This window comes from Fundulus heteroclitus, chromosome 20, assembly GCF_011125445.2.
Source record: "Fundulus heteroclitus isolate FHET01 chromosome 20, MU-UCD_Fhet_4.1, whole genome shotgun sequence".
Classification (NCBI taxonomy): Eukaryota; Metazoa; Chordata; class Actinopteri; order Cyprinodontiformes; family Fundulidae; genus Fundulus; species Fundulus heteroclitus.
In genome coordinates, this window is record NC_046380.1 from 27,229,262 (window position 1) to 27,253,520 (window position 24,259).

The 24,259-nt window shown below is 39.5% G+C and overlaps 2 protein-coding genes across 3 annotated transcripts; both read left to right on the forward strand.

The window, feature by feature from the left end:
* The first annotated feature begins 628 nt into the window (after window positions 1-628).
* Window positions 629-15,408, forward strand: LOC105934773 (proline/arginine-rich end leucine-rich repeat protein). Its single transcript, XM_012874913.3, has 7 exons — window positions 629-734; window positions 9,173-9,602; window positions 9,681-9,866; window positions 9,954-10,111; window positions 11,675-11,871; window positions 13,565-13,640; window positions 13,758-15,408. Exons 2-7 carry the CDS (start codon window positions 9,177-9,179, stop codon window positions 13,846-13,848), a joined length of 1,134 nt encoding a protein of 377 aa, XP_012730367.1. The 5' UTR covers window positions 629-734; window positions 9,173-9,176; the 3' UTR covers window positions 13,849-15,408.
* A 281-nt stretch (window positions 15,409-15,689) lies between these two features.
* il19l (interleukin 19 like) lies at window positions 15,690-20,465 on the forward strand. 2 transcript variants are annotated; one of them, XM_036151894.1, is made up of 6 exons: window positions 15,690-18,316; window positions 18,625-18,804; window positions 18,980-19,042; window positions 19,166-19,318; window positions 19,416-19,478; window positions 19,850-20,465. In XM_036151894.1, exons 2-6 carry the CDS (start codon window positions 18,649-18,651, stop codon window positions 19,934-19,936), a joined length of 522 nt encoding a protein of 173 aa, XP_036007787.1. In that variant the 5' UTR covers window positions 15,690-18,316; window positions 18,625-18,648; the 3' UTR covers window positions 19,937-20,465. The 2 variants fall into 2 exon arrangements, with proteins under 2 accessions (XP_036007787.1, XP_036007786.1); XM_036151893.1 differs by having other exon boundaries at window positions 15,690-18,804.
* The last annotated feature ends 3,794 nt before the right edge of the window (window positions 20,466-24,259 follow it).

The window sequence follows — 24,259 nt, forward strand, 5'->3', positions numbered from 1 at the left end:
GTTGATGCTTTAATTTCATTCACTAGGCAACACTTCCTCAGCTGCATTGCTACATCTACCACCTCCGCCTGACTTCAGTAATTGGACAAAAAAAAGCTCTGGGAATTTAAAGGAAACTGAAAAGACGCCAAAACATCAGTGGCACGTTTGAATGGGTGGAAAGACGCAAGAGCACATCTGTGTGCTGTCATCCTAACGATATGAAGTGGGTGGGAGAGGTATACAGCTGGGCTATCCTCAACAGAGCTCCACTGTTTACAGCACTGCATGGAGACTTTGTCACTGACATTCAATTTGCAAACACAGCTATGCTCCATTGTGTTGTTTTCTGTCTTGTGGGACACATCCATCCATCCTTTGGGAAAGCAAAGAACACAATAACAACAAATTGTGACTCATTTGGGTCACATGAAACGGCCTGCAGTTTTTCCAGAAGGAATTAAGATTAAATCTTTCTGGAGCAAAGCCGAGCTGAGCGAGGGGGGTGGGGGGTGGGGGGGGGGAACCACTGTGACCCTCAGAGGAGAAGGAGCCAGTGAACAAACCCAAAAGGCAGGCCTGTCCAGTAGGAAGGAGAGAAAGAGGGAGGGAAGTGAACAGAGGACGAGAGAGAGAGAGAGAGAGAGAGTGAGAGAGAGAGAGAAGGAGGGAGGGGTAGCAAAGGAGTGTGAAGGGCAGAGAGGAATAAAGACACTACTTGTGACTTGACAAAAGAGGGCAGGTCCCAGAAACAGGTAAGAAAGTTTGTTTGTTGTGTCCAGTTGAGGAATTTTTCATGAGGAATGATGATCAGGACAAACGGCCGCAGTGAGAAAGCAGTCAGGAGCGTTTGAGTGTGCAGCAGAAGGAGGCAGAGGGACAGAGGGTGATGTTTGTGGACTCCTGGTACAGAAACAGCTGAGAGGGTTTCTATAGAAACACATGCAGAGGGATACTCTGTCCTCCACGGAGCAGCAGGGACACTTTGAATCGGCCAAACACTCGCCTTCAGCTGGGCTTTCTAGCCATCAGTTATCGAGCAGAGCTGCCATTGCATTAAGACTAAATTTGAAATGAAGATGTTCACCTTTTTTTCTTTGCAAAATGCCGTTCTCGTGGCTTTCTGTTGTAGAGATGAGGCCTTTAAAGGGTTTGCTACAAAAGCAGCAATTTACTCCTCGGCTTGAAATCCTCTGGTGAGATTTCAGATGGATGGTGCTCCTGGGCGGGTGTGAACCAAAAGCGATTATAAAACTGAAAAGAAACTATTCTGGAAACTTTGGAGCGCAAGTTTATATTTCTTTTCCCCAGGCAAACACATTTTGTGCTGATTATTCATGCTCTAGGTGGATAAACTACAATGAACAGTTTTTGCAGTGTGGAAAGAATGCAGGAACATAAACAGAAATCATTCTTGGCTGATGCTCAGAATAAATATGCAGGTATTAGGGCCTCCAGTCTGATCAAAAACTGAAAATATACAGAGCCTCAGAAAGGCAGAACAACAAGTTTGCTACAGAAAATATTTATTTTTTTATATAGTTTTTGCAACCGATAATAAGAAGGAATTTGTTGTTGTTTTCTTAGAATGTTTTATATAATTTATGCATAACTGGCTTGCTTCTACAGCCAGGCAATTACAACATCTCTGTAAATGTGCCATTTGGTCACACATACTGCCAGATAACAGAGTCAGATAATTAATTTCTGCTGTGAAAGACCTGTCTCTAGTGCAAAGCTCCAGTGTTTTGGCAAAGTACTGGTCTGCAGTCTGGACCAAGGAATGACGGTTACTGGCTCGGCCAAAACAAAATAGCCGTTTGGAAAAGGCTGATTATTAAGGACTGCTGCAGAGAAAACCTTTCATCAAATAGTGGGACAGGTGTACCCCAAGAATTTAAATTGTTCTTTTTAATTTAGTAATCCTTCAAACACAGTAGTGCACTCACTCAAATAGTTATAATCTTCGCTTTCATATGGCTTATACATGAGGAGCGAACAAACGTTGCACAGATAAAGAGTATTTTAAGTGAGATTTTTAACTGCTATCAGCACCGATTTTCTTCTAAAACATAAATACCTATTAAAGCGCCAAGAGATGTTTTGCATTGAAAGGTCAGATCAAAATTATGTTAATTCTCTAATTTTATTCATAGGTGACTTTTAATAAATTAATTGCTAAAGGGTGTGCACATAGCTCCATTTCCGCAGGTTTTAAATAATTTTCAGCCTTGTATCTAATGATGGAACAAATCATTTTCAAATATAAAAATATAAAAAGTGTAAAAGATGGACAAGGAGGCAAGGAGCACAGTTAAAAGTTGGTGAAGAGAAGGGATGATGCATTTTCAACCCCAAACTTAGGCAAACAAACAAATGTGGTGATAGCGCCGTGAAGTTTTTGGGGTGATTTATCCAGTGAGGAGCAAAAAGCAGTAGCTTGGAGACCAAACAAACCGGCACCCTACAGAGGATTTTAAAAGCTCTTTGTAGCATTCTCAATCTGCCTGGAGTTCACCACAGTGTTGAAAGATAGCTTGTGAAAAAATCTCTAATTCAAAACCCTAAAATTTTATCGGCTTGAGATGGTGTTGTACTTTCTGCTCCATTATTGCTTTGATGTGCATAGGCATTCATCAGCACCCTCCTACCGACAACTGTGTCACTAGAATAGCCTACTTTATCTCAGTGTGTTGTGCAGTTAAAATACTCCATTAAAAAATACTGATATAAAACCAGACTGCAGCTGTAAAATACCCTTTGGTTATCATAGCTCAACATGCGGAGGGATGAGGGTTTGGAGGTTAATGATCTAACATGACCTTTTTAACACAAGCAGACATTCTTCACTTACAGAGGACATCAAAAGTAAAAGCAGCTGTAAAAGAGAGACTTTTCTTACCTGAAAAGCATTATGCTCACCAACAACAGCAGCTGTTAAATATAACTTTGCAGAAAAAAGAGTTTTATTTATTACAATTTGTCATTGCGGTTTTAGTTCTCAGCTACACATTCAGCTGCATCTTAGTTTCCAGCGAGTGTTTGGTTAGATAGTTTTCCATATGATTCATGCTTGATGGATTATTCGCATAGTGTTACAAGTCCAAACTGCATGTTCTTTTGTCAGATTTACTTATCGAGGCGACAGATAACCCTGCTATAAATCGAACGTCTCTGACTCTCAGTCCTTCAGTGTTTGCCAGACTTCTTGACATTTAATACAAGAAAAGGGGACAGAGAAAGCTGGTTCTGCTTTCAGACTAAAGGGATGTGCAGCTTAGAGAGGGAAAAAGGAAGGGCAACGCCAGGGAACACAGGAAACTTCAGATCTGTTTTTTCAGGCAGCAACTCTGGATCAGAGCCTCATTCCTAACTTGGGGTGTTTATGTGACGTGTCAGTCAACTTGTTTTTGTCGAACCTTTTCTTGTTTCCCATTAGCTTGCGTTTCACAGTTTCTTTTGATTTCTTTGTGATGATCACTTAAATTTTGTTTAATTTTGTTGTTTTGTTTCATTTCCTGAGTCTAGCTTCTTTCTGTTACTCTCCAGTCCTGCTGTCTCTTTACACCATGTACTAGTTTCAACATTTCCTGCTGATTTATCCTTTCTGTATAATCTTAGATGTCCTTATCAAGGATGTTTCATCCTAGTCTTTCTTTAATGCAGGCTTTTGATAAGAGCAATATGGCTCCCCACCCAGGGCACCATTACGTCAGTGGGTGGCAACTCAGATGCACCTTTATTATATATTTGTGAAAACACAAATAAAAAAGTATTTAACCACTTTTTTTTGATATTGGGAAAACCTTAAAGTGAGAAAACTGCAATACAAGCATGTCAAAAAATGACAACTTTCTGATGATCTTTTGACTTATGAATAAGCACCCGTATTTAGATTGGACTGATCTGAATCATAGTTGTTGTACAATCAGCCATGGAGGATAAAATCAGACTGTATGTTTAAAGCCACTGAAATGTGAGACGTTTACAAGCCCCCATGGGACTGCCCATCACAGCAGGGGGTGCCAACACTGCCACGTACCAAGCCCTCTTGGATTTATCTTTCTCATGCGCTCAACCTAGTAGCATGACTTAGTTTGCCATCTGCCTTCTGCATAATCAGATGCCGGAGTAAGGAACCGTTTTGCCAAATTTTTGCAGGAAGTTTAGCTGAGACCACATGAGACAGTTTCCACGGTGCCTAAACACCCCCCACCGCGTCGCAACAAGCACTCCTGCTGCGCAGAGGTCCACACACTGCCGCTTCCACAGCCGGGGCGCAATGCCCCCTAAACATATGTGCAATGCTGGTTTTTGTTTAGCTCCGCCACAGTTTTGAAAGTGCTACAAGCGTTATTACAGCATTAATAGGGAGTAACTTTAAGGTAAACTCAAGGTGATGTAAACATTGGTCACAGGAAGTGCCCCGACACGTCATTTCTGGTCAATCGTCCGCTTACAGCACCCTCTAGCTTCCCAAATTACCAATTCGAGTCTTAATTATTCCCTGGAGAAATCAAGTTTCCTAAAGGTTATTGATTTTTTACTGAGCAAACCATTCTTTAAAATTTTATTTCCTCGAATAACGTTGTATATAACTCAGATTTACTTTGTGAATGGGTTGAAACATACCAAATGTTGTTCTAAGTTAGTTAAGCTAATTTAACCTCATTCCACATTCTTTAAAATGATCTTTAATTCTTTACTTTAGATCTCCAGTGAACCAGGATTCACTGAATCATTCTGATGATGGTTTTCAACTATTTTTTTTTTTTTTTTTTTTTTTTTGTATGTACATAGTCCCTTAGCTTATTTTTATCTTAATTTTACTCAGTAGTTTAGTTAAGTTTCACTAGCCTCGTAGAGAGGATTTGTTGACTGAGATATAGTGTTAATTTAGAGAAACAGCATTCTATAGTGAAGCTCTCTGGATGTTCATTTTATTTCTGCTAATAAATTCTTGAACTTCAAGAGAAGTTGTCACTCATTTATTCTATATGTGTGCAGAGATTGCTGTTAAAAGAACGCCAGTGCTCGAATCACCCTTTCGACTATTGTCCTATCAGCTGTTTGGGCTGACATTCACTGGACAATACCTAACAGACCGAGGGTTATGAAATAAACATTAAATAACTTAAAACTGTGCGTAATGGCACAACATAGCACATTCATTGTAAAACATAGTTCTGTAAGAATAAAGAAGCTTTATTGTCATTAATTGTTACCATAATGAAATGTTCTGTTTTGTAAAGGTTGAAACTTCTACCCTAGATGTAAAAAAATCGGTCAGTAACTTGTTCTTTGGTAGAAATAAATGTATTACTTTTCTTAATCTGCCTTCCTGTGGAGCTCTGCCGCCTTTTGGGTCCTCCCCCCATCACTTAACACAATTTCCCATGACATGAAGTTTAAAAAAACTGGGCAGTTTTCCTAAGCCAAAGCAATCAGGAACCACTGCAATCTCAGACTTGGAGATTTACTCTGAAAGCTTTATGATGATTATTTCCAGCAGGGTTCTGCTTATCTGGGATGTTTGCTTGGTTGAGAAGGCTTGTTCACACCCACCTCTATACAAACTAAATCCCTGACATGAAGAGATGATGTAAATGATTGTGTTCGTCCTACACAATCCACACGGCTGAGCTGGTTTCTCCCATCTGTAAAATGCATTTCTAAAAATCAGCGGTTACAGTATGCAGAGAAAATCCCCTCCCCTCTGTTCTCCTGGTGAAAATGAAAACTGGGTGTGTTTGAAGCAAAGATTCCTTCATGCAAGCAGACTAATTTGATGCATTTTTTACCACTAACATCACAAGTTAGTTAGTTTTTGTTTGGTTTGAAAACACCAAACAGCTTTGCAGAGTTAAAACATAAAAAGTGTTTCCATTTGTTTCTTTCAGTTTCAGTGGGATACGGTCCAGTTTCCGTCGGGCTTCTTGTACTTCTTGAGTTGCCGTAGCATCTACAGCCTCAGCTGGGTTTTCTGAACTGTGTCTATGTGTGAAAACCATCTCAGGTCCAGAGAAAGGATGGTTCCTTGGAACCTGAAGTGGTCCACAGCGGACTTATTGAGGATAGTGAGGGGAAGCTGTGTGGGGGAAGTAATTCAGAAGATCACCATCCTCTCCACTATCTTGAGTGGGTTGGGCTCCAGATGGTTCTGACCGCACTAGTGGACCAGCCGGTCAGTGAGGAAGTTGGTTATCTCCTGACAGATGGAGGCTGGCACTGGGTGATCTTCTGGTGGAGAATATCTGGGTTGATGGTGTTGAAGGTCAAGTTTCCAGAAACAGACGACCGGCTTATTATTATCTATGTCTGCTTTATTAGCTGACCCTCTTTAAGAGTTCAACAAGCTTAAAAAAACACCCAGTTCCATCCGGCTGGCTTCCACTATAAAACGATGGGATTCCAGCTTCCATCTATAAGGACCGAAACAGTAAATAATCATTTTTTAAAGTTTACAACATGCTATTACTAAACCTGTTAGGATGTTTTTTTTTTTTTTTTGTTTTTTTTTAGAAAATTCTGTGACATGCAGTCGGTTCTGTCAGAGGCCTGAAATAGGAAAGCCTTTGAGCCGGGGGATTTGATCATGGCTGAGGAACAAAGCTGATGGGTGTAGGAAGAAGTGTGGCTGTGGAAAAACAGCAGTCAGTCACATGGAGTGCAGAGAGGAACAGGAGGATTTTAGTTAGGACGCAGAACCTGGCCGGCACACAAGGAATCCAAGAGAAGAGAAGAAAATCTCCTTGCCAGGGAGTTATTATGAGTTTTAAAGGTGATAAAAAAACACTGACAGTCAGGTATGACAACCATCTTCTCTTTCTGCAGGAACAGATCAAAAAGCTTTGCCTTACACTCAAAAAAGAAACTGTCAGAAAAACAGTGAGAGACAAAATGTGGCAGAGAGAGCTAAGATAATCATTGGTTACAGTCAATCAAACATGTTGTAAACACCCTCAAGCAGTATTTGGGCTTCCTGAGATACATGTGCTACTGTCCTACATCCAAATATGTAGTGCATGGAGGGAGCAAAAGTAGCTTAAACAGGCCAAAAAAGAGCACCACATTAAATATTTAATACATCTTCACTGATAATGTGCCTATAAACCCCTTCTCATGGCAAAACGCTGAGTGTTTTGCAGAGAAGAGATACTCAAAACAATGAGCTCAGAATAATTTAGGACCGAGAGCTGCAACAACAAAAGTAGGCAGTGACATCATTTACTGCAACAGGTGGCTCAAATAAAGACCAAGAAAAGAGGATTCAGTCATTTGTGTATTAAAACGGTCTAAGCAAATTAACAAATGAGCCAAAAGACGTTGTGCTAAAGTGCAAAACCAATGAATAGAAATCAATTGTTTAATTGTCATGCATGTGATCATTAGGAGAGAAATTCTGTTTGAGGCATTTGAACAAAATTAAATCCAGATTCAGTGAATTTCATTGTTTTAACTCACTAACAAAATATTTAGCAGAAAAGCAGACAGCAGACCCCTTTCTCCTTAACATAGACATGGATGATTGTGGGAAACATACTTTAAGGCTGTTCTGTATCTTTAGTCTGGTTATTTTGCATATGCAGCCACTCAGGGTTCCTGATTTGCTGAAGGATTTCTTAACTTTTGCACATACAATCAAAGGCCAACCAGATTTTTTTTGTCTGGTTTGTGCATATCCCTCTTTTGTCGAGGGGGATAGGCACCTGAACCTGTACAAAAGAGCAAATAGTTTCTCTCTGTGCTCGTGCATCCTGCCCAACATTTAAAGAGGTGTCATGGAGGGATTCAAGGGCAACACTAGCGAGATAAATGTTTATTTGTATGATTTATAGTGGGACAAAAAACATCATATTCGAAAAGGCCAGCTGAGAGATCGTTGTGAGTGCAGTCCAGGAAAATAAACCAACCTGCTGCATGCTGGCTATGCAAACAGAGCAGAGACATGAAATATAGGTCTAATTCATGATGTTTTTGCTTATAATTTCTGCAATAAACCAATAAACGTAGAAGTGCACAGAATTCAGTCTTTACCTTTACTGTGCTGTGTGCCTTATAGATTTTTTTTCTTTATCACTTTTTTTCCTGAAATGTTTGTAGAAAACCTGCCAGGTCCTAATTTAAAAAGTAATTGCTCCCTAAACATATTAACAGCTTGTGCCACACTTGGCCGAACCAGCTGTCATCAGGCATTTAAAAAAAATGGCAAAGAGACTTTTGCTATTGCAGGAGTTTTGTCCCACTCTTCTTTTGCAGAATTTCATCATCCAAGTCCAGACTTTACCTACAACACCCACAATTCTTTATTTTATCTTTTTTTTTTTTTACCCATCAGAGGTGGACTTACTGGTTTGTTTTTGATCATTGTCCTGCTGCATAGCCCAAATGGGCTTGAACCTAAGGTCTCAATGTAATAGCTGGACATTTACCCAGGATTTCATCCTGCGCTGTAAGTCGTCCAGATCCTGAAGAAGCTATGCAAACCCAGAACCACCAGCACCATGTTTGACTGTCGGTATGACGTTCTTCTTCGCTTAATGGATCGCTGTTTCATAACAGATGTAATGAGACACACACCTTCCAAAAAATACCTTTTGTCTCATCAACCCACAGAATATATTCCCCAAAAACCTGATTTCTGTAGAAAGTGTAATGGACCTTCATGTTCTTTTTGCTCAGCAGTGGATTTGGTCTTTGACCTTTCCCATGGATGCCTGTTTTTGTCCAATCGCTATCTTAATCTAGAATTCAGGTGATGCTCTGGGTTCTTTTGTGACCTCCCTGCTGAGTCTTTTATGTGCCGTTTGAGTTGCATCGGTGACAGAGACGGTTCATCGCTGTTCCATGTTTTCTGGACTCTTGAGCCCTTCTTTCCTTTTTCATACGTCAGACAGGTTCAGTTCAAGTGATTTTATGAGGGAGACAATACCTTAAACATTTTTCACATATGACCAAGTTCTTTTTTTCTTACTAATTTAAATCCTAATTTCAAAGCTACATTCATAATATTTGAAAAATATTTGGAAAAGTTCAAAGGGTGTCATTACTCTTCCAAAGTGTTGTAATTCTTTACCGAGTAATAGCCCTGATGTGCAAAAGAGAGTTTTTTTTATTCTCTTTGCTTGATGCATTAATGCACATTTTGCTCTGAAAAAGCAAAAGTTATAGTATAGTTCATGTTCTTTTGCAGGACGATGAAGACTGGTGTGGGACTTATCTCTTCATTGCTCCTGTTCTTCTTGATGGGAGCAGTTTTCACCCAGAGAACTCCGCAGAGGAAGCCCAGCGGACGTCGTGCTACCAAGCCTTTTGTCCCAAAGCGTGTGGTACCAGCCGGGCCTGAACCCCAGGAGCCTACAGATTTCCCCCCGCCCATCCTTGGTCCTCCGTCCATCTTCCCTGACTGCCCCCGAGAGTGCTTGTGCCACCCGAGCTACCCAAATTCTCTCAACTGTGAGAACCGGAACCTCCGTGCGGTCCCCGTCATCCCACTCAGAACTCATTACCTGTACCTACAGAACAACTATATCTCCCAACTCACTGCAGAGCCCTTCAACAATGCTACAGAGGTCCGCTGGGTCAATCTGGCAAACAACCGCATCAAAAGAATAGACAAACAGGTCAGACAGAACCTTTTGTCCATTAAAATATAGATGCACAGTTTTAAAATGGTAATCTGGTGTCCGTGTCTTGTGCAGGTTTTTGAGAAGATCCCAGGTCTACTGTATTTCTATGCACAAAGAAACCAACTGAATGAAGTCCCATCAGGCCTCCCAACAAGTCTTGAACAACTTCGTCTTGACAGGAATCACATTTCTAAGATCCCCGCTGGTGCTTTCAGTAAGCTGGGGAACCTGACTCTGCTGGACCTGCACTACAACCAGGTGAACCACATTTAACACTCGATGTCGGCATCAACTGCATTCTCACTACTGGAGAGGTTTATCAGTGTGTGGTGTCTTCTCGGTCAGCTGAGCGACAGTGCCCTTGGAAAGAACGCGCTTAAAGACCTGAAGAACCTCATGCAACTCAACCTGGCCCACAACACTTTGAAGAAGATGCCGGCTGGTGTGCCGAACAGCCTCATTCAGCTGTTTCTGGACAAGAATCGCATAGATGACATACCAAAGCAAGTACACACCATGCAGATGTTGTTTAAAGAACACGTGTGGATACACACACTCCACGCGTTATGGCAGTATATATGGGTGCACGTATGAGCGGAACCTTTTCTGAGAAATTAAGATTTTTAAGATTTGTTCAGAAGAAGATTTATATTTAAAGTAAAGGTTTGTGCAGTTTGCAAACATCTGAGTACATACATAAAGCAGAAATCTAAATTTAAAGCTGTTACATAAATATTAACAATATGTAGAAATTTTTAAGCAAAATATCAAGATATCAGCTTATCAAGAAGTTGAAATTCGGTGTTATGCCCAGAAGGCAGAGAACGTGATGTTCTAGCCGGGTATTGCATTTTAACAGTATTTAAAAACAGTAAATACTTGGTGCAGGCAGGCAAAAGTAAAACGTGAGCAGGAGCTGACAGGGCGAAACTAAAAGGCCGACAGAGCTGATGGGCTCGACAAAGATCGTGGTCAGGAAACAATTTAGGTTGATGTCCAGAAAAAGTGAGAGCCAGCGAGGTGTTCGAACTAGAGCGAAGTTAGAACAGGAAATCCAAAAACGAGAACTAGGTCAGAAGCAGCAAACGAGGAACGCTGGACATCTACTCACCAACTGCTTTTAAATAATTTTGCCGCCAACTGACTGAAAAGCTTCTGCATATAAAGGCAGAAACACAAGTGACTGAGGTGAGGTTAATGAGCTGCTGCAAGTGTAGCTGCTCAAACCAATCAGCAGAGACATCAAGACACAGTAAGCCGGCCCAGGTAATAACCGAAGCAGAGGGTAACTAAGATAAACATGCAGAATCGTGACAGTATGGGCATAACTTAGTTTTACAAATAGAAAAATGCATGAAGCCTAGCACAAACTTGACGTTTTAAATTGGTTATTACCAAGGCCTGATCTTAGACCAAAATGTGTGAGCTGCGCCAAAAAATCCACCAAACTACCTTGAGAAGCTTGTTAAAGAATCCCAAAATGTTTGATCCAAGTCAAAAAGCTTAAAAACCAACTCTACCATGTATTAAGGAAGTGTATGTAAACTTTTAAATGTGAAGAAAATTTTGTGCAATTTGTTTTTGCCATTTAGCAGATAAAAATAATTTTGATAATCCCAACTAACCTAAGACAGTAAAAGTGTGTCTAACTTAATGTTGGAGTGAAAAAGAAACATATGTCTCAACTCATACATTGTCTGCAAATATCTGGTTTGTGTATAATTGTCATAAAAACAGCTTTGTGACAAATTGTTTGTAATATGTTAGCCTGTTTTGTTGCTCACTGTCCAATCAGTTTGTAGCGCAGATTTAACAATACAAAAAGATTTCTGCTTTTTGTTTGTATTATGCTCTCAAACTGCTAAAAATTTTAATCACAAATACAAAAATACCTTTCGACAGTTGTACAAACCCTAAGTATCAAAGTATCCTTCAACACTTTTCTTCACAGCATCACAAAGCTGGATTAACAAGAACAGTAATTTTGATTGAACTTGTCTTTGCATTTAGCTGAATTGTTGAGAAACGCTTCTGTGGTTTGCTTCCTCGATGCTTGTGTTGTTCAGAGACTACTTCAAAGACTTCTCCCACCTGGCGTTTGTGAGGCTGAACTACAACCAGCTGAGTGATAAAGGCGTTCCCAAGGCTGTGTTCAACATGAGCAGCCTGCTGGACCTGCAGCTGGCTCACAACCAGCTCTCAGTGGTCCCCCTCTTCAACAATCACCTGGAGCACCTGCATCTCAACCACAACAGCATTGAGAGTAGGTGACTGTTTTAACGCACTGGTGTTAACATATTATCACACTTCCACATGTGGTGGGACGGTTTTAAAACGTGCCTATAAAAACAAATGTGGATACAGTCATATGGCTCATACCTGTGGAATAGGTGAAGAAAATGTTGAATAATTGTAGTGTATATGGCAGAATAAAATCGATGCTAACCAATGGGTTAGCTAACAAGCTACCTGAACAACACAACTCTACACCATTTTGTAATCTCATTAATCCTTCAAGGAGCATTAAGTGAAATTTCACCACTAGGTGCACTGTTTAGCACTAGTCTGTAGACCTAAACAAAATGTGTGGCACCACCACTGAGCTATATTATACACTGGAGTGCTGATTTTGCCGAAAAACTGAAGTCACTGGCCGCCATCTTGCTACTCCCTACTCTCACAGAATCCCATAGGATTAGGTTTTAACAACAAGCAGTTTTCTGGCTGTATGAAAACGTTTCACAGGTAATTCTACAGTCAGTGGATGTTCTAACACTATCAACTACTAGGAAATTAGGTGCGGAATTTTTTTTACTTGTTATTCATATTAAATAAATATATATGTGTATATGAGTATGTGTATATGTATATATGTATATATATGTATACATATATCTAAATATATGTTTTTGTATATTGCTATTTATATATTTATAAATGTTCTATATGTATATTTAAATAAATAAAATGCAAAATATTTCAGCACATGACTTTCTCAGTACTTAAAAGTTTTAGTACATAACATAAAAGTAAATGGCATTTGACATTTTAAAAGTTTTAAGCACCCCCATGAACATGAGAAAATCCTCGTTATTCGATGCTGTAGCGCACATATTCCCTAGTTACTGGGGGAAAATAGGGAGTACCAATATGGCGGCTGGTGGCTTCAAAGCGACTCGTTCTAACAGCGGGCTATTAGCACTCCAGTGTATAATATAGCTCAGTGGGCACCACCAGTAATCCCTTTCAATTTGACATTTGTTGTCAAAAAAAGAATGCCCTGAATGTATGCAACACACAAGCCTGCTGGGCTGCATAAAACAATGCTAACTGTGTTAGCTAGGCTACCGGCTACTCACCTTACATAACAGTAACACCTGGCCCATTGCTGGTCAAACTCCAACAATTAACCCACATGCCACTATTGTAGCATTACATTGAATTGAGTCAACATAGCAACACAAGTCTAACAAGACTGTAACATCAACAAAAACAAAGATTTGACTTCATGCTTTTACTGTCTAGGAGGAGAAAAGCTAGCTCAGAGTCAAACTGGAGCAGCTTCTGCTCTTAAATGCTCTCCACCGTGGAAACACGAGACCAGTGTAATCCTCATTTTGTCTCTTTTATTATCTGAGAACTACTTTGCCAAAGACCATTGTTTTTTTTGTGGTAATACTGGGGCATGACCGCCTTCAAATGAACGTGGTGGTGGCATATTATGGGGAGAGAGGGCGTAAGACCTGAGTGGTAGCTGTTCACACGGACGTACATGTATGTAAATAAGAGACTGGAGAACAACACAGAGAGATGGTGTGTGACGTTGTACCATATTCCATCTAAAAAGATTCATTTAGTTCCTCACAACACTATTTTTTATAAAATATTGAAATTTCGCTCATCTCTCCTTTAAAAATTTGAAGTAGGACAGAAAAATAACTTTTATTTTGCAACAGGCATCAACGGCACTGAGCTCTGCCCGTTCAGCATGACGGCCGACCTGAATGACGACAGCCTGGTGCCACGACTAAGGTAGATCACATCATTTAAAATGTGGGAATCTGTTTGCATGAACCGCTGCTGTAACTTGCTGCGAACGGTAACTAACAGTCTGGTCCCGTGCTGATGGCTTTTATTCTGCTGCCTCAGGTACCTGCGTCTGGATGGGAATCATTTGCACCCCCCCATCCCCAGGGACATCGTCATGTGTTTCAGAAACCTTCACTCCATTGTCATTTAGGGAGGGGGGGGGGGGAGCGTGCTTTCTCACACAAGCCTGCAAATGTACAAAAAAAAAATCTAATGAAAAACAGCAGTGCGCGACAGGGAATTTGAGATCGAACATGCTCATTTACGCCCAACGTTTCAAGCTTGAACAAGTTGTTGCATTACTGAATGAGGAACTGCTCAGCAGCAGAGCTTTGAGTTTACTTTTAAAATGACAGAAAGCAACATTACTGCCAGAATCCAACTGCAAACTGGCAAAAAGAGATTATAGGAACATTTAGCTTATGGTTTGCATGGGAGGTTTAGTGTATCTTTAATAAAAAAAAAAAAAAAAAGAAAAATATTGAATGAACAAAATCTTCAAGTGCAGTTTAGTTAAAAGACATGCAGGTGCCTTTACAAAAATTGGAATGCCATTCATTTTATTTCAGTGAAAAAGTGAAACTCATGTAATATAAAGCAATTACACACAGAGTGTTATGTTTCAAGCAATTATTTCCGTTAATTGTGATGACAATGACAATTAAAACATTACATAAGGAAAGTAAAGAAGGGATAGTCAGTGCATGAAAGTATTTAAGGCATAAAGTATGTCCGTGTAGAGTAAGGTATAACTTCTCAAGCGTTGGCTGGCGTTCCTGTTGGATAAATCACTGCAGCAATGCAGCGTAGCATGGAAGAGATGAGCCTGTTGCTGTGCTGAGGTGTTGTTTAGGTTGCTTTAGTAGCATTGCTCCCTAAAGCACCGGCTGTGGAAATGTCTAAATGGACCTCAAACATCTCGGATTCTGTACATCTCCATTCTTCCTCCAGACTCTGAGCCCTTGATTATCTAATAAAATGCTAAATTACTGTGGTGTGAAAGGAGAAGTACGGACCACTGAGCAACAGTCTAGTGTTTTGTCTGGGTCCAGAGTATCTTAACACAAAGAATGAGAAAGATGTAGCCAATGTCCAATGGTTCTTGACTCCAGCCACATCCAGCCCATACCTTGTAAATCCTCCACTTTTGAACTATTGCGTCCCAATAATCAAAAGACCTACTTCTTCTACTTAACTTTCCATTAATACTTAGTAATGACATTTCGTGACTTACACTCCTTGTGAATGCTATCAGGGAAAGCTGTCAAATCAGCATTCTTCCCGATGAATATGTGACCTTTTTTTAATTGTTTTTATGTAATATTACATTTTTTTGATTAACCGAATTTCTGGTTTTCATAAACCATAATCAGAAAAAAATGTAAATTAAATATGAACTATATCACTATGTGTGCAATGAATATATATCAGAGTTTCACTGTTTGAACTGAATTATTGAAAAAAAAAAACTTTTTGATGGGATGCTCAAGTTTTCTTAGCTCTCCTGCACCACAGACATAAAGGGCAGTTTTGTTTAAGGACCCACAATTGACCTGCATAGACCCAAAGAGTGCTTTACGGTTTCCAAGGGGCTTAGTGTAAAAATGTTTTTATTTTTTTCCTATTAATAGACTTTTATGCTATTCCTCTGTATAAAGGCGCTTTGTACAAATACTGAAAAATAAAATGTCTTTGCTTATATATAGTTGAACTTCAATTGTAATTTATTTGTTTTTGTTTAAGGTTCTGTGATCTTCTTTTGACATCAACACTCAGCTCTGATACTTAATATCCACCTTTTAGTTCTATGAGATGTCAGTATCCTCATTGTGTTAAGATTTCTGTGTCCCTTTTTAAACTCAAAAGCAAATATAAAAGCTAAATCTAAAAGCTAATATATATATATATATATATATATATATATATATATATATATATATATATATATATATATATATATATATATATATATATATATATATGTATGTATGTTTTGTTGGATTTATGTTCCATGTAAAGTTGAGGAATTAGTATCTTTAGCCTGCCCAGCTGTTCCTGACACATTATGTAAATGTATGCACATCATCAGCATGCAGGATGTAACTCAGTTAAAATGGGCTTAGAAAATGTTTTGGCCGATTCTAAAACCAGAAGCATTTGCATGGGTTGGTATCTTACCAGAATACAACACACCTGCCTTTTTCTGGAAGTTACTCTCCTTAAGTCGTGATACAGGAAGCAGTCTTTGGCAGGAAGGAAACATCCAGGTACATGAAACATGACTCATAATGGCTTTAAACCCATTCAGATGCTGTATTTTCTTGAGGAGTTTCCAAGTTTTTTTTATCAGAAATCTCCAGGTTCATAATGCCATGCACGCTAACAAGGTTCCCAGGGCTTTAGGGAATGAAACACGCCCACTGCATCACTCACCCTCCACCATACCTTTGTCAAATAGATGGTTGCTTTGGTGTTGTCTGTCTGTCTTGTCCACGATAATGTGTGCTGCTGCCTTTCTTGTGAAAGGGGTCTTGATCTCCATCAGTCTTTAACCTAAAGGTTTAATGATAAATACATAATAAATGTTTAATAGTGTACATGGCATGCTTTTTCCACACTTCATTTGTTGAATGATGCCAAACCCGCCTGGAAGGTTTGTTGCAGAAAAGCCCAGTTTTAGTCCTGTCCAACAAGACTACACAGTTAAAATCACAGCAGAGTTTAGACTTTTTCCTTTTACTCAAAATAATGGTTTAATTTTGTGATTATCTGTGTAAAACTTGCATTTATTTAGAAGGCTTTTTACATATCTTTGCCAGTAGTGCGAATGAATGTGGCAGGCAATGACAGGCGTCCTGTCAAGGCTTTCTGACCCTTTGAACTTTTTCATATTTACTCATATTCATATTACAGCAACATTTCAGTGTATTTTATTACAGTCTTATGTGAAAGACAAACATGAAGCGGTGCATAAGTGAAGTGGATGGAAAACCATGCATGGTTTTCAAAACTATTCACAAATAAAGATGTAAAACCTGTGATGAATTTGCCTTCATTTTCTAGAGTCGGAACTGTAAAGTGTCACGTTTCCCTTCAATCTGCTTTAAATGTATAACATTACGGACATGTTTATCCGTTTGTTTTTCCAACATTGTTCAAGTTCAGTCAAACTTAATCCAGATCATCTGTGAAGAATCAATTTCAGAAATGTTGTCAAATTCTCAATTGTATTTTGGACTAGACTTTGACTAGGCCACTCTACAACAAACATTTTTCTGAACTTAAACCATTCTGACGTAGCTCTGGCTGTATGACCTACAGGGAGGTCAAATCTGAACTCTATAGCACACTCTTACAAATTTCCACCCAGAATTCTCCCTCGTTTTTGGCTCCATATCTCTTTCCCTCCACCGACATGTGTAACCATGATGATGGCATATTTGGGGCTGTGTGTTCTTCTGCACACATAACATTTTGCATGAAGCCCAACATGTTTAATTTTGCTCTGATCGGACCATTAGCTTTTATCTCTAAATGAATTTCATGTCCCATACCTGCCTTGAGACAAACTGCAAACTGTTCCGAGGGTATTTGATTAAAATGGATCAAAAACATAAGCATGCCACACTTTATAGATTTTGATTTTGTCAAACTATAATAAACTGCATAGCATTTTTTTCCACACCATTTTATTTTGATGGATCAGCAAAACAGATTTAAGCTTTCTGGTGAACACAATAAGGACTGTTTCACATAGATGTTTTGTGGTGCCCCCTACTGGTTATTAATGGCACTACTGCAACTGCTAACACTAGGCTTTCACCTTCTTTAATTTTCTAAATTTCCAGTCAAAAATATGCAGTCAGACATTTTCTCTCCCTCGAAAGACCCTCGGAAATTTTGCACCAATGCTACTATAGCAACAGATGCAGCAACTCAATATTATTCCAAGAGTGCAGGTAATTCCTGTTGTCACCTGACTTCCCTGCAGACATTCTTTTTAGCCATGACTGGATTCTCAACCATTGCCGTGAGCAGGTTCTGCAAGTGTTACTGAAAATGACTTGCCTAACCTGTGTTGAGGTGAAGGACTTATGCCATGAGGGAGAAAAAAAAAAGATGCTTACAGATTGATTATTTATGTTCAGCAGCACAAGGAATGATCAATCAAAAAACTCTCTAAGAAACAATAAGCTAAACAAGTTTAGGACCAAACCGTTTTTTTAATCCTAAAACTGTAAACACAAGTAATTTGGGGAATTATTAACTGAATTTACAAACGGGATGATGGCTCTCTAATCTGATGAATGACTCATGAGCCCATTAGCAGAATGTCAGTGAGAGTGATTCTCCACAGTGACGGGGCTTTACGTCACAAAAGAGGAGGAAACTCTCATTCAGGTATTTTCGTTTTCTTTTACAAGAGCACGAACGAGGAGTTCCTTTAATTGCATCACACTTCCTATCCAGTAAACAAAGGTGTGCACGCCCGCAGCCTCTTCCGTTTCTGTGGGTCGGCGTATGATGACAAAAACCCCCTCAGTCTACTATAAGAGGACAGAGAATGGAGACTGAGGGACACATGCTCTTCAGGAGTCATCCTCTCAGGAAACACACAGGTGAGTCTGAGCACAGGTGATGCTGCTGCTGCTGCTGATGGTGATGAGTGTTGAATTCAGCACTGTTCCCATTTAGTTTTTCTAACACAGCAAGACATTGTTACAAGTTTTATAACTAATCATTGTAGTAATTGCATACATCCTGGGAGGTTTTCTCCTTTAGTCATTAATGATCAGTGGGTGCGGATTTTGGACAGGAGGCATCTTCAGCATGTGCCAACTATCAACTATCAATGAGTGTTTTGACCGTTACCCATAACCCACTCCTGTTGGTAATAGCTTTTAACGAATCAAAATGTTTCCATCAGAGTCACCTTCCGGTAACCACAGTCATGAAGATCCTGCTCAGCTCTTCCATCTGCACCCTGCTCCTCCTCGGCTTTCTGAACGGGCCTGTGGAGAGCCGGACCATGCATGCGGACGGCTGCTCTGCCAACGTTCACTTCCACGAGCTGCACAAACACTTCTCTGACATAAGATCAGATGCGGTGAGTTTAATACACACAGACACGCACTTTTACCTCAGTGTGTGTCTGCATCTCCGGAGTAACATGCAGACACAGGAAAGCATTCCCTTCATGTACGGTGTGCCACATGATGCGTTCAGGTGGAAGGAAACTGAATGAGAGGGATTTTAATGTTCTGTTTTTTTTTTCATGGCAGATATCAGCAGATGGCGAGATCGCTGTGAAACTTCTAGATACATCTCTGATGAAAAATGTTCAGGTGAGCTCTTCAGGCTTTTTCACCATGTAGCTTCATTACCCGAATAAATCTGCATTCAGTCCCCCCCCCCCCAGCATATACTAATGAATGCTTTTATAACTGACACCTGTCTGTGTCCATCAGGAGGGTCAGACGTGCTGTTTTGTTCGTCTCCTGCTTCGCTTCTACGTTGAAAGAGTGTTCAGGAACTACGAGTCCTCTCAGCCGCATCAGCAGCGCTGCGCCAGCTCCCTGGCCAACGCTTTTGTCAGCATCAGAAAGGAAATGCATAAATGTGTAAGCTGCCAGTCATGTCTCATATGTGATATTATTAGACACAACTAGATGTCACAATAATATATAATTTACATTTTTTTTGCTCTGCTCTTTGCAGCACTGCAACTGTGGAGAAGAAACCCAGAGGACAATCGACTCAGTGCTTGCCAAGTTTGACAAGGTACGCTACTTCAAGTGTACGCTCTGTACAACGTGCAAAGATCTTATCGCAGCTCACATACCAGCGGCAGACTGCACAGCATTCTGTCTTAGCTTAAAATCATTTTTTAAAGACCTTACGTTTTATTATTGAGCATCTATTCTTGTTAAAAAGGATCCTGACACACTGTGTCCCACTGCCACAAACCAGTCCAGCAGTGTTGTCATTCTTCATTGTAGGACTTTGCATTTGAAAGAAGAGATGATCAATAGAAATAAATAGAAATCCAACTGTTCTCTTAAGCCACTCTAATGATAGTTTTGAGTTTTGCATTTACGCTCGTATCTTAACCTTTTTGCTCTCGTTTCTCCATCTGTTTCTTCTTGATGCAGCTGCAGATCGAGCAGGCAGCGCAGAAGGCCGTGGGAGAACTGGACACAGTGCTGGAATGGCTGGAGGGACTGGCACCTAAATCATAAGCCTGAAAACAACCCAATCAAGAGACACTTCTCCATTTACCCTTGATCCATTTAGCATTTCTCTGTTTATACTTGAATTAACTTAAAACGGTATATATTTGTACTCTCTTACCTGGACGTTTTTTGGTGAAATGCTTAAAATGGACTTTTAGAAGAATGTATTTTTCGACCTGGGGTCTTTCTGCTTGCAGTCTGCATGTTCTCCCTGTGCATGTGTGGGTTCTCTCTGGGTACTCCGACTTCTTCCCACAGTCAAAAAATATGACTGTTAAGTTAACTGGTTACTCAAAATTGGCCCTAGGTGTGTGTGTGTGCATGTTTTTTTGTCCATTGACTGCTGGAAATAGGCACCAGCTCCTCTGTGACCCTGCACAGATAAGTGGGTATTGACAAAGGAAGGATGTATATATATTTTATATAAATTTAAAGTTGTAAAAAGTGTTACTGTGAACCTGTAAAAAGTGTTTTATATTGAAACTATGCTTTAATCTCAGTTGAAAAAATAAAAAAATATATTAATACATTATAATTTTCTTGTATCATTGGTTGTTATTTACTGCCATCTAGTGGTGCCTAAGAAGAATGCAATAATGCAGTACACAGCAAATAAATCCACACCAGCCCTAGTAAAGGTGTGAAGAAGAGCCTTAAAATAAATTGTTGCTATGGAGACGTTTTGCTGCAGTTTCAAAACAGAGAGTTTGGTCCATCACCTGGAAGCCTCTCCTGCCTCAACTCAAAGCAACACAACTTGTTTTCCCTTTTCAGCTTCCACCACTTTGTCCTCTGCTCTGCCTTTGCCCTCTTCATCTTCCTCTCCATCAGACTAATTCTACACACCATCCTGTGCTGTCTGGCAACACTCTCACCTACCAATACCTTGCAATCACTGAGTTCCTTCAGGTTGCATGTCTGAAGCTCAGGAGCCTCATGGCCTTGATACCTTTCTATGGAGTTAGTTTCCTGACAAAACGTTGTACACAAAAAAATGTTTTGCACACAAATAAAACTTGTTTTGCAAACTATGTTCAAATGTTGCTCTCAAAATATCATTCATAAATTGTCCCAGAGTACAAAACGGTCTCTGCTCGCACAAAACGGGCCTCGACCATTCAGGTATAAAGAGAAAAAAAGTAGGACCAAAACAAAGCCCCCACTTTACATTCAAGTCCTCACCTTACAAGTAAAATGTGCAAAAAATGTTGTTGCTCAGATTTAAGTACAAGAACACACATGCACAACCCATTAACCATCAGCAGCTGCAAACTTTTTAAATAAGCATTATATTAATAATTAAAATTTTCAAACAATTTAACATTTTGGTAATTTTGCAATTGCTGAAGAAAACTTGATTAGGTTGAAGAATGTTATTTAAAAAAAAAATTCAGGGTGAAAAACGTAGGACTGGTGCTTTGACTTTGCGTTACCTCTTTGCCCATATTTTTTAATCATATTCAATAATCTTTGAGTTCAGTTTAACTGAGTTCTTCACCCGAATAGAAGGTTTCATTATAGTAGATTTTTATCGGGCAATGCTGTATCAAACTATAAAGAGTCTGTTCTGCTTTTAGTTTCCTCACTATCACACTAATACAGAGCAGAGAGCAGCAGTGTTATTTTTCTCATTCACAAGTTGATGCTCTTGTTGACACTGTAGTCCCCTTGAAAAGAAAGGTAATTATTCTCAGGAAACTGGCTTCCTGGTTTAATTCAGAGCTGCGTTCTTTCAAGCTCAACGTTAGGAAATTGGAGAGAAAATGGCACTCTACACATCTAGAGGAGTCCAACCTAATCTGGAAAAACAGTCTTCTGTTGTATAAACAGACCATTTGCAGAGTTAGAGCAGCTTATTTTTCATCATTAATATAGGGGAATAAAAATAATCTTAGATTTCTCTTCACTGCAGTTGCCAAACTTACCCAGGTCATAGCTCTGTTGATCCATCCATTCTTGCAGCTCTCAGCAGTAATGATTTTATGGGATTCTTCATTAATAAAATTGATTCCATTCAAAATTAAATAATTGGCATCCTCCCAAACATGATTACCTTGTCCTCAGTAAGTGAAGCTGTGTTAGAGAAATGTTTAGAACCTGATCGGTGTTTGAAGGGTTTAGAAGCAGTAGAGCTTTCTAAGCTATCTAAAATTTTAGCTTCATGTAAACCTATTACCTGTATGTTAGACCCAATCCCAATCAAGTTGTTTAATGAGGAATTGATTAATTAATGCCCCTATTTTAGACATGATTAATCTATCCTTAGTAAATCGATGTGTACCACAGGCTTTTAAAGTAGCTGTTATTAAACCTTTTCTTAAGAAACATTCTCTTGATCAAGATGAGTTAATAAATTACGGGCCTATTTCTAATCTTCTTTTCCTATCTAAAATTCTTGAGAATGTAGTTGCTACTCAAGAATGTGAATTTTTACAAAGTAATGACCTACTTGAAAAGTTTCAGTCAGGCTTCAGAGCTCATCATAGCACTGAAACAGCTCTGGTGAAGGTCACTAATGATATTCTCATGGCCTCAGATAATGGACTTGTGTCTGTACTTGTCCTGTTAGAACTCAGTGCTGCGTTTGATACAGTTGATCACAATATTCTCCTACAAAGACTTGAACATACTGTAGGGATTAAGGGGAAAGCATTAGGCTGGTTTAAATCTTATCTGTCGGACAGATTCCAGTTTGTTCATGTTAATAATAAATCTTCCTCAAACTCTAGGGTCACCTGTGGAGTACCACAGGGTTCAGTCCTTGGACCAATTCTCTTTACTATATATATGCTTCCAATTGGTAAAATGATCAGACAGCATGGGATTAATTTCCACTGTTATGCTGATGACACTCAGCTATATTCATCGATAAATCCTGTTGAATCCAATCAATTACTTCCACTACAGACATGTCTTGATGACTTCAAAACCTGGATGACTTTAAATATTTCTGCTTTTAAAATCTGACAAAACAGAAGATGTCATCTTTGGGCCAGAGTCCTTAAAAAACTCACTTCTTAATTATTCACCCAATCTGGATGGCATTAAACTGGGCTCTGGTAATAAAGTAAAAAAAAAGAAAAGAAAAAAGAAAAAGAAAAAAAACCTTGGTGTTATTTTTGACCAATACATGTATGTAATGTTCTGGGTTCTGTTCTGGTTATGTTAGTTATTTTACTCCCCTGTCTTAGGTTTTCTGGCTGCTTTGAGTTTTGTCTTGTCCTGTTAGCTTCTTAGTTTAGGTTTGGTTTCTGATTTATTTCTTGTTTTGAGCCTCTGCACTGATGTCTGGTCTAATTACTTACTCTGCACACCTGCCTTACTCCACCCCTGCTGCAATCATATCTGACCGGTTTCACCTGCTTCATCCTCCTTATAAACTGTTGAGACCAAACATCAGTGCCAGGTCGTCTGTTTGAGTATGGGTGAGTCTCCTCCTGCAAGTTTCTGTTTATTGGTTTGCTTTTGGATTTTTGACTCCTTTTCTCCAGTGATCTGAGCCATCCTGTTCCTGTCTGTTCCTGTCCTGCCTGCCCTGTTAGTCTGTTTATTTTTGTGCCGTTTTTTTGGTTGTGAGGTTTTTTGGTTTTTGCCTCAGTCTTTGATTTTTTTTTTTTTTTTTTGTTAATTAAGAGCCTGATCTGAAGCTCTGCTGGTCTGGCTGAATTCTGGGTCCCCTGCCTCCGATTCATGACAATGTAATTTAAATCCCATATTAAACAGGTTTCGAGATGCAATTGTTAATTCAAGGCTGGACAATTCTTTACTATCAGGAAGTCCACAAAATGCAGTTTGAAGCCTTCAGCTGATCCAAAATGCTGCAGCAAGAGTTCTTGTGAAAATCAACCAGAGGGATCATATTTCTCCTATTTTAGCTTTTCTTCATAGGATTCCTGTTAAATCAAGAATAGAATTTGAAATTCTGATTCTCATGTATAAAGCCCTTAATAATCAAGTTCCATCATAAATCCCTAACCCCCCAGTTGGTAAGGGCAGATGACTGTTCACACTGAGCCTTGTTCTGCTGGAAGTTTCTTCCTCTAAAAGGGGAGTTTTCCTCTCCACCGTCGCTTTATGCATGCTCAGTATGAGGGATTGCTGCAAAGCCATCAACCATGCAGACGACTGTCCACTGGGGCTCTACACTCTTTCAGGAGGATTGAATGATGCAATCTGCTAGGTTTCCTCAGACAGAACACTTTTTTACCAATCTGTCTGATTTGATTAAATTTGACTTTATAAAGTATCTTGATGTGTTGTGAATTTGAGCTATAAATATGACAGAGAAACTGACAAGTTGAATTGAACTTAACTGAACTTGTGTTTCAT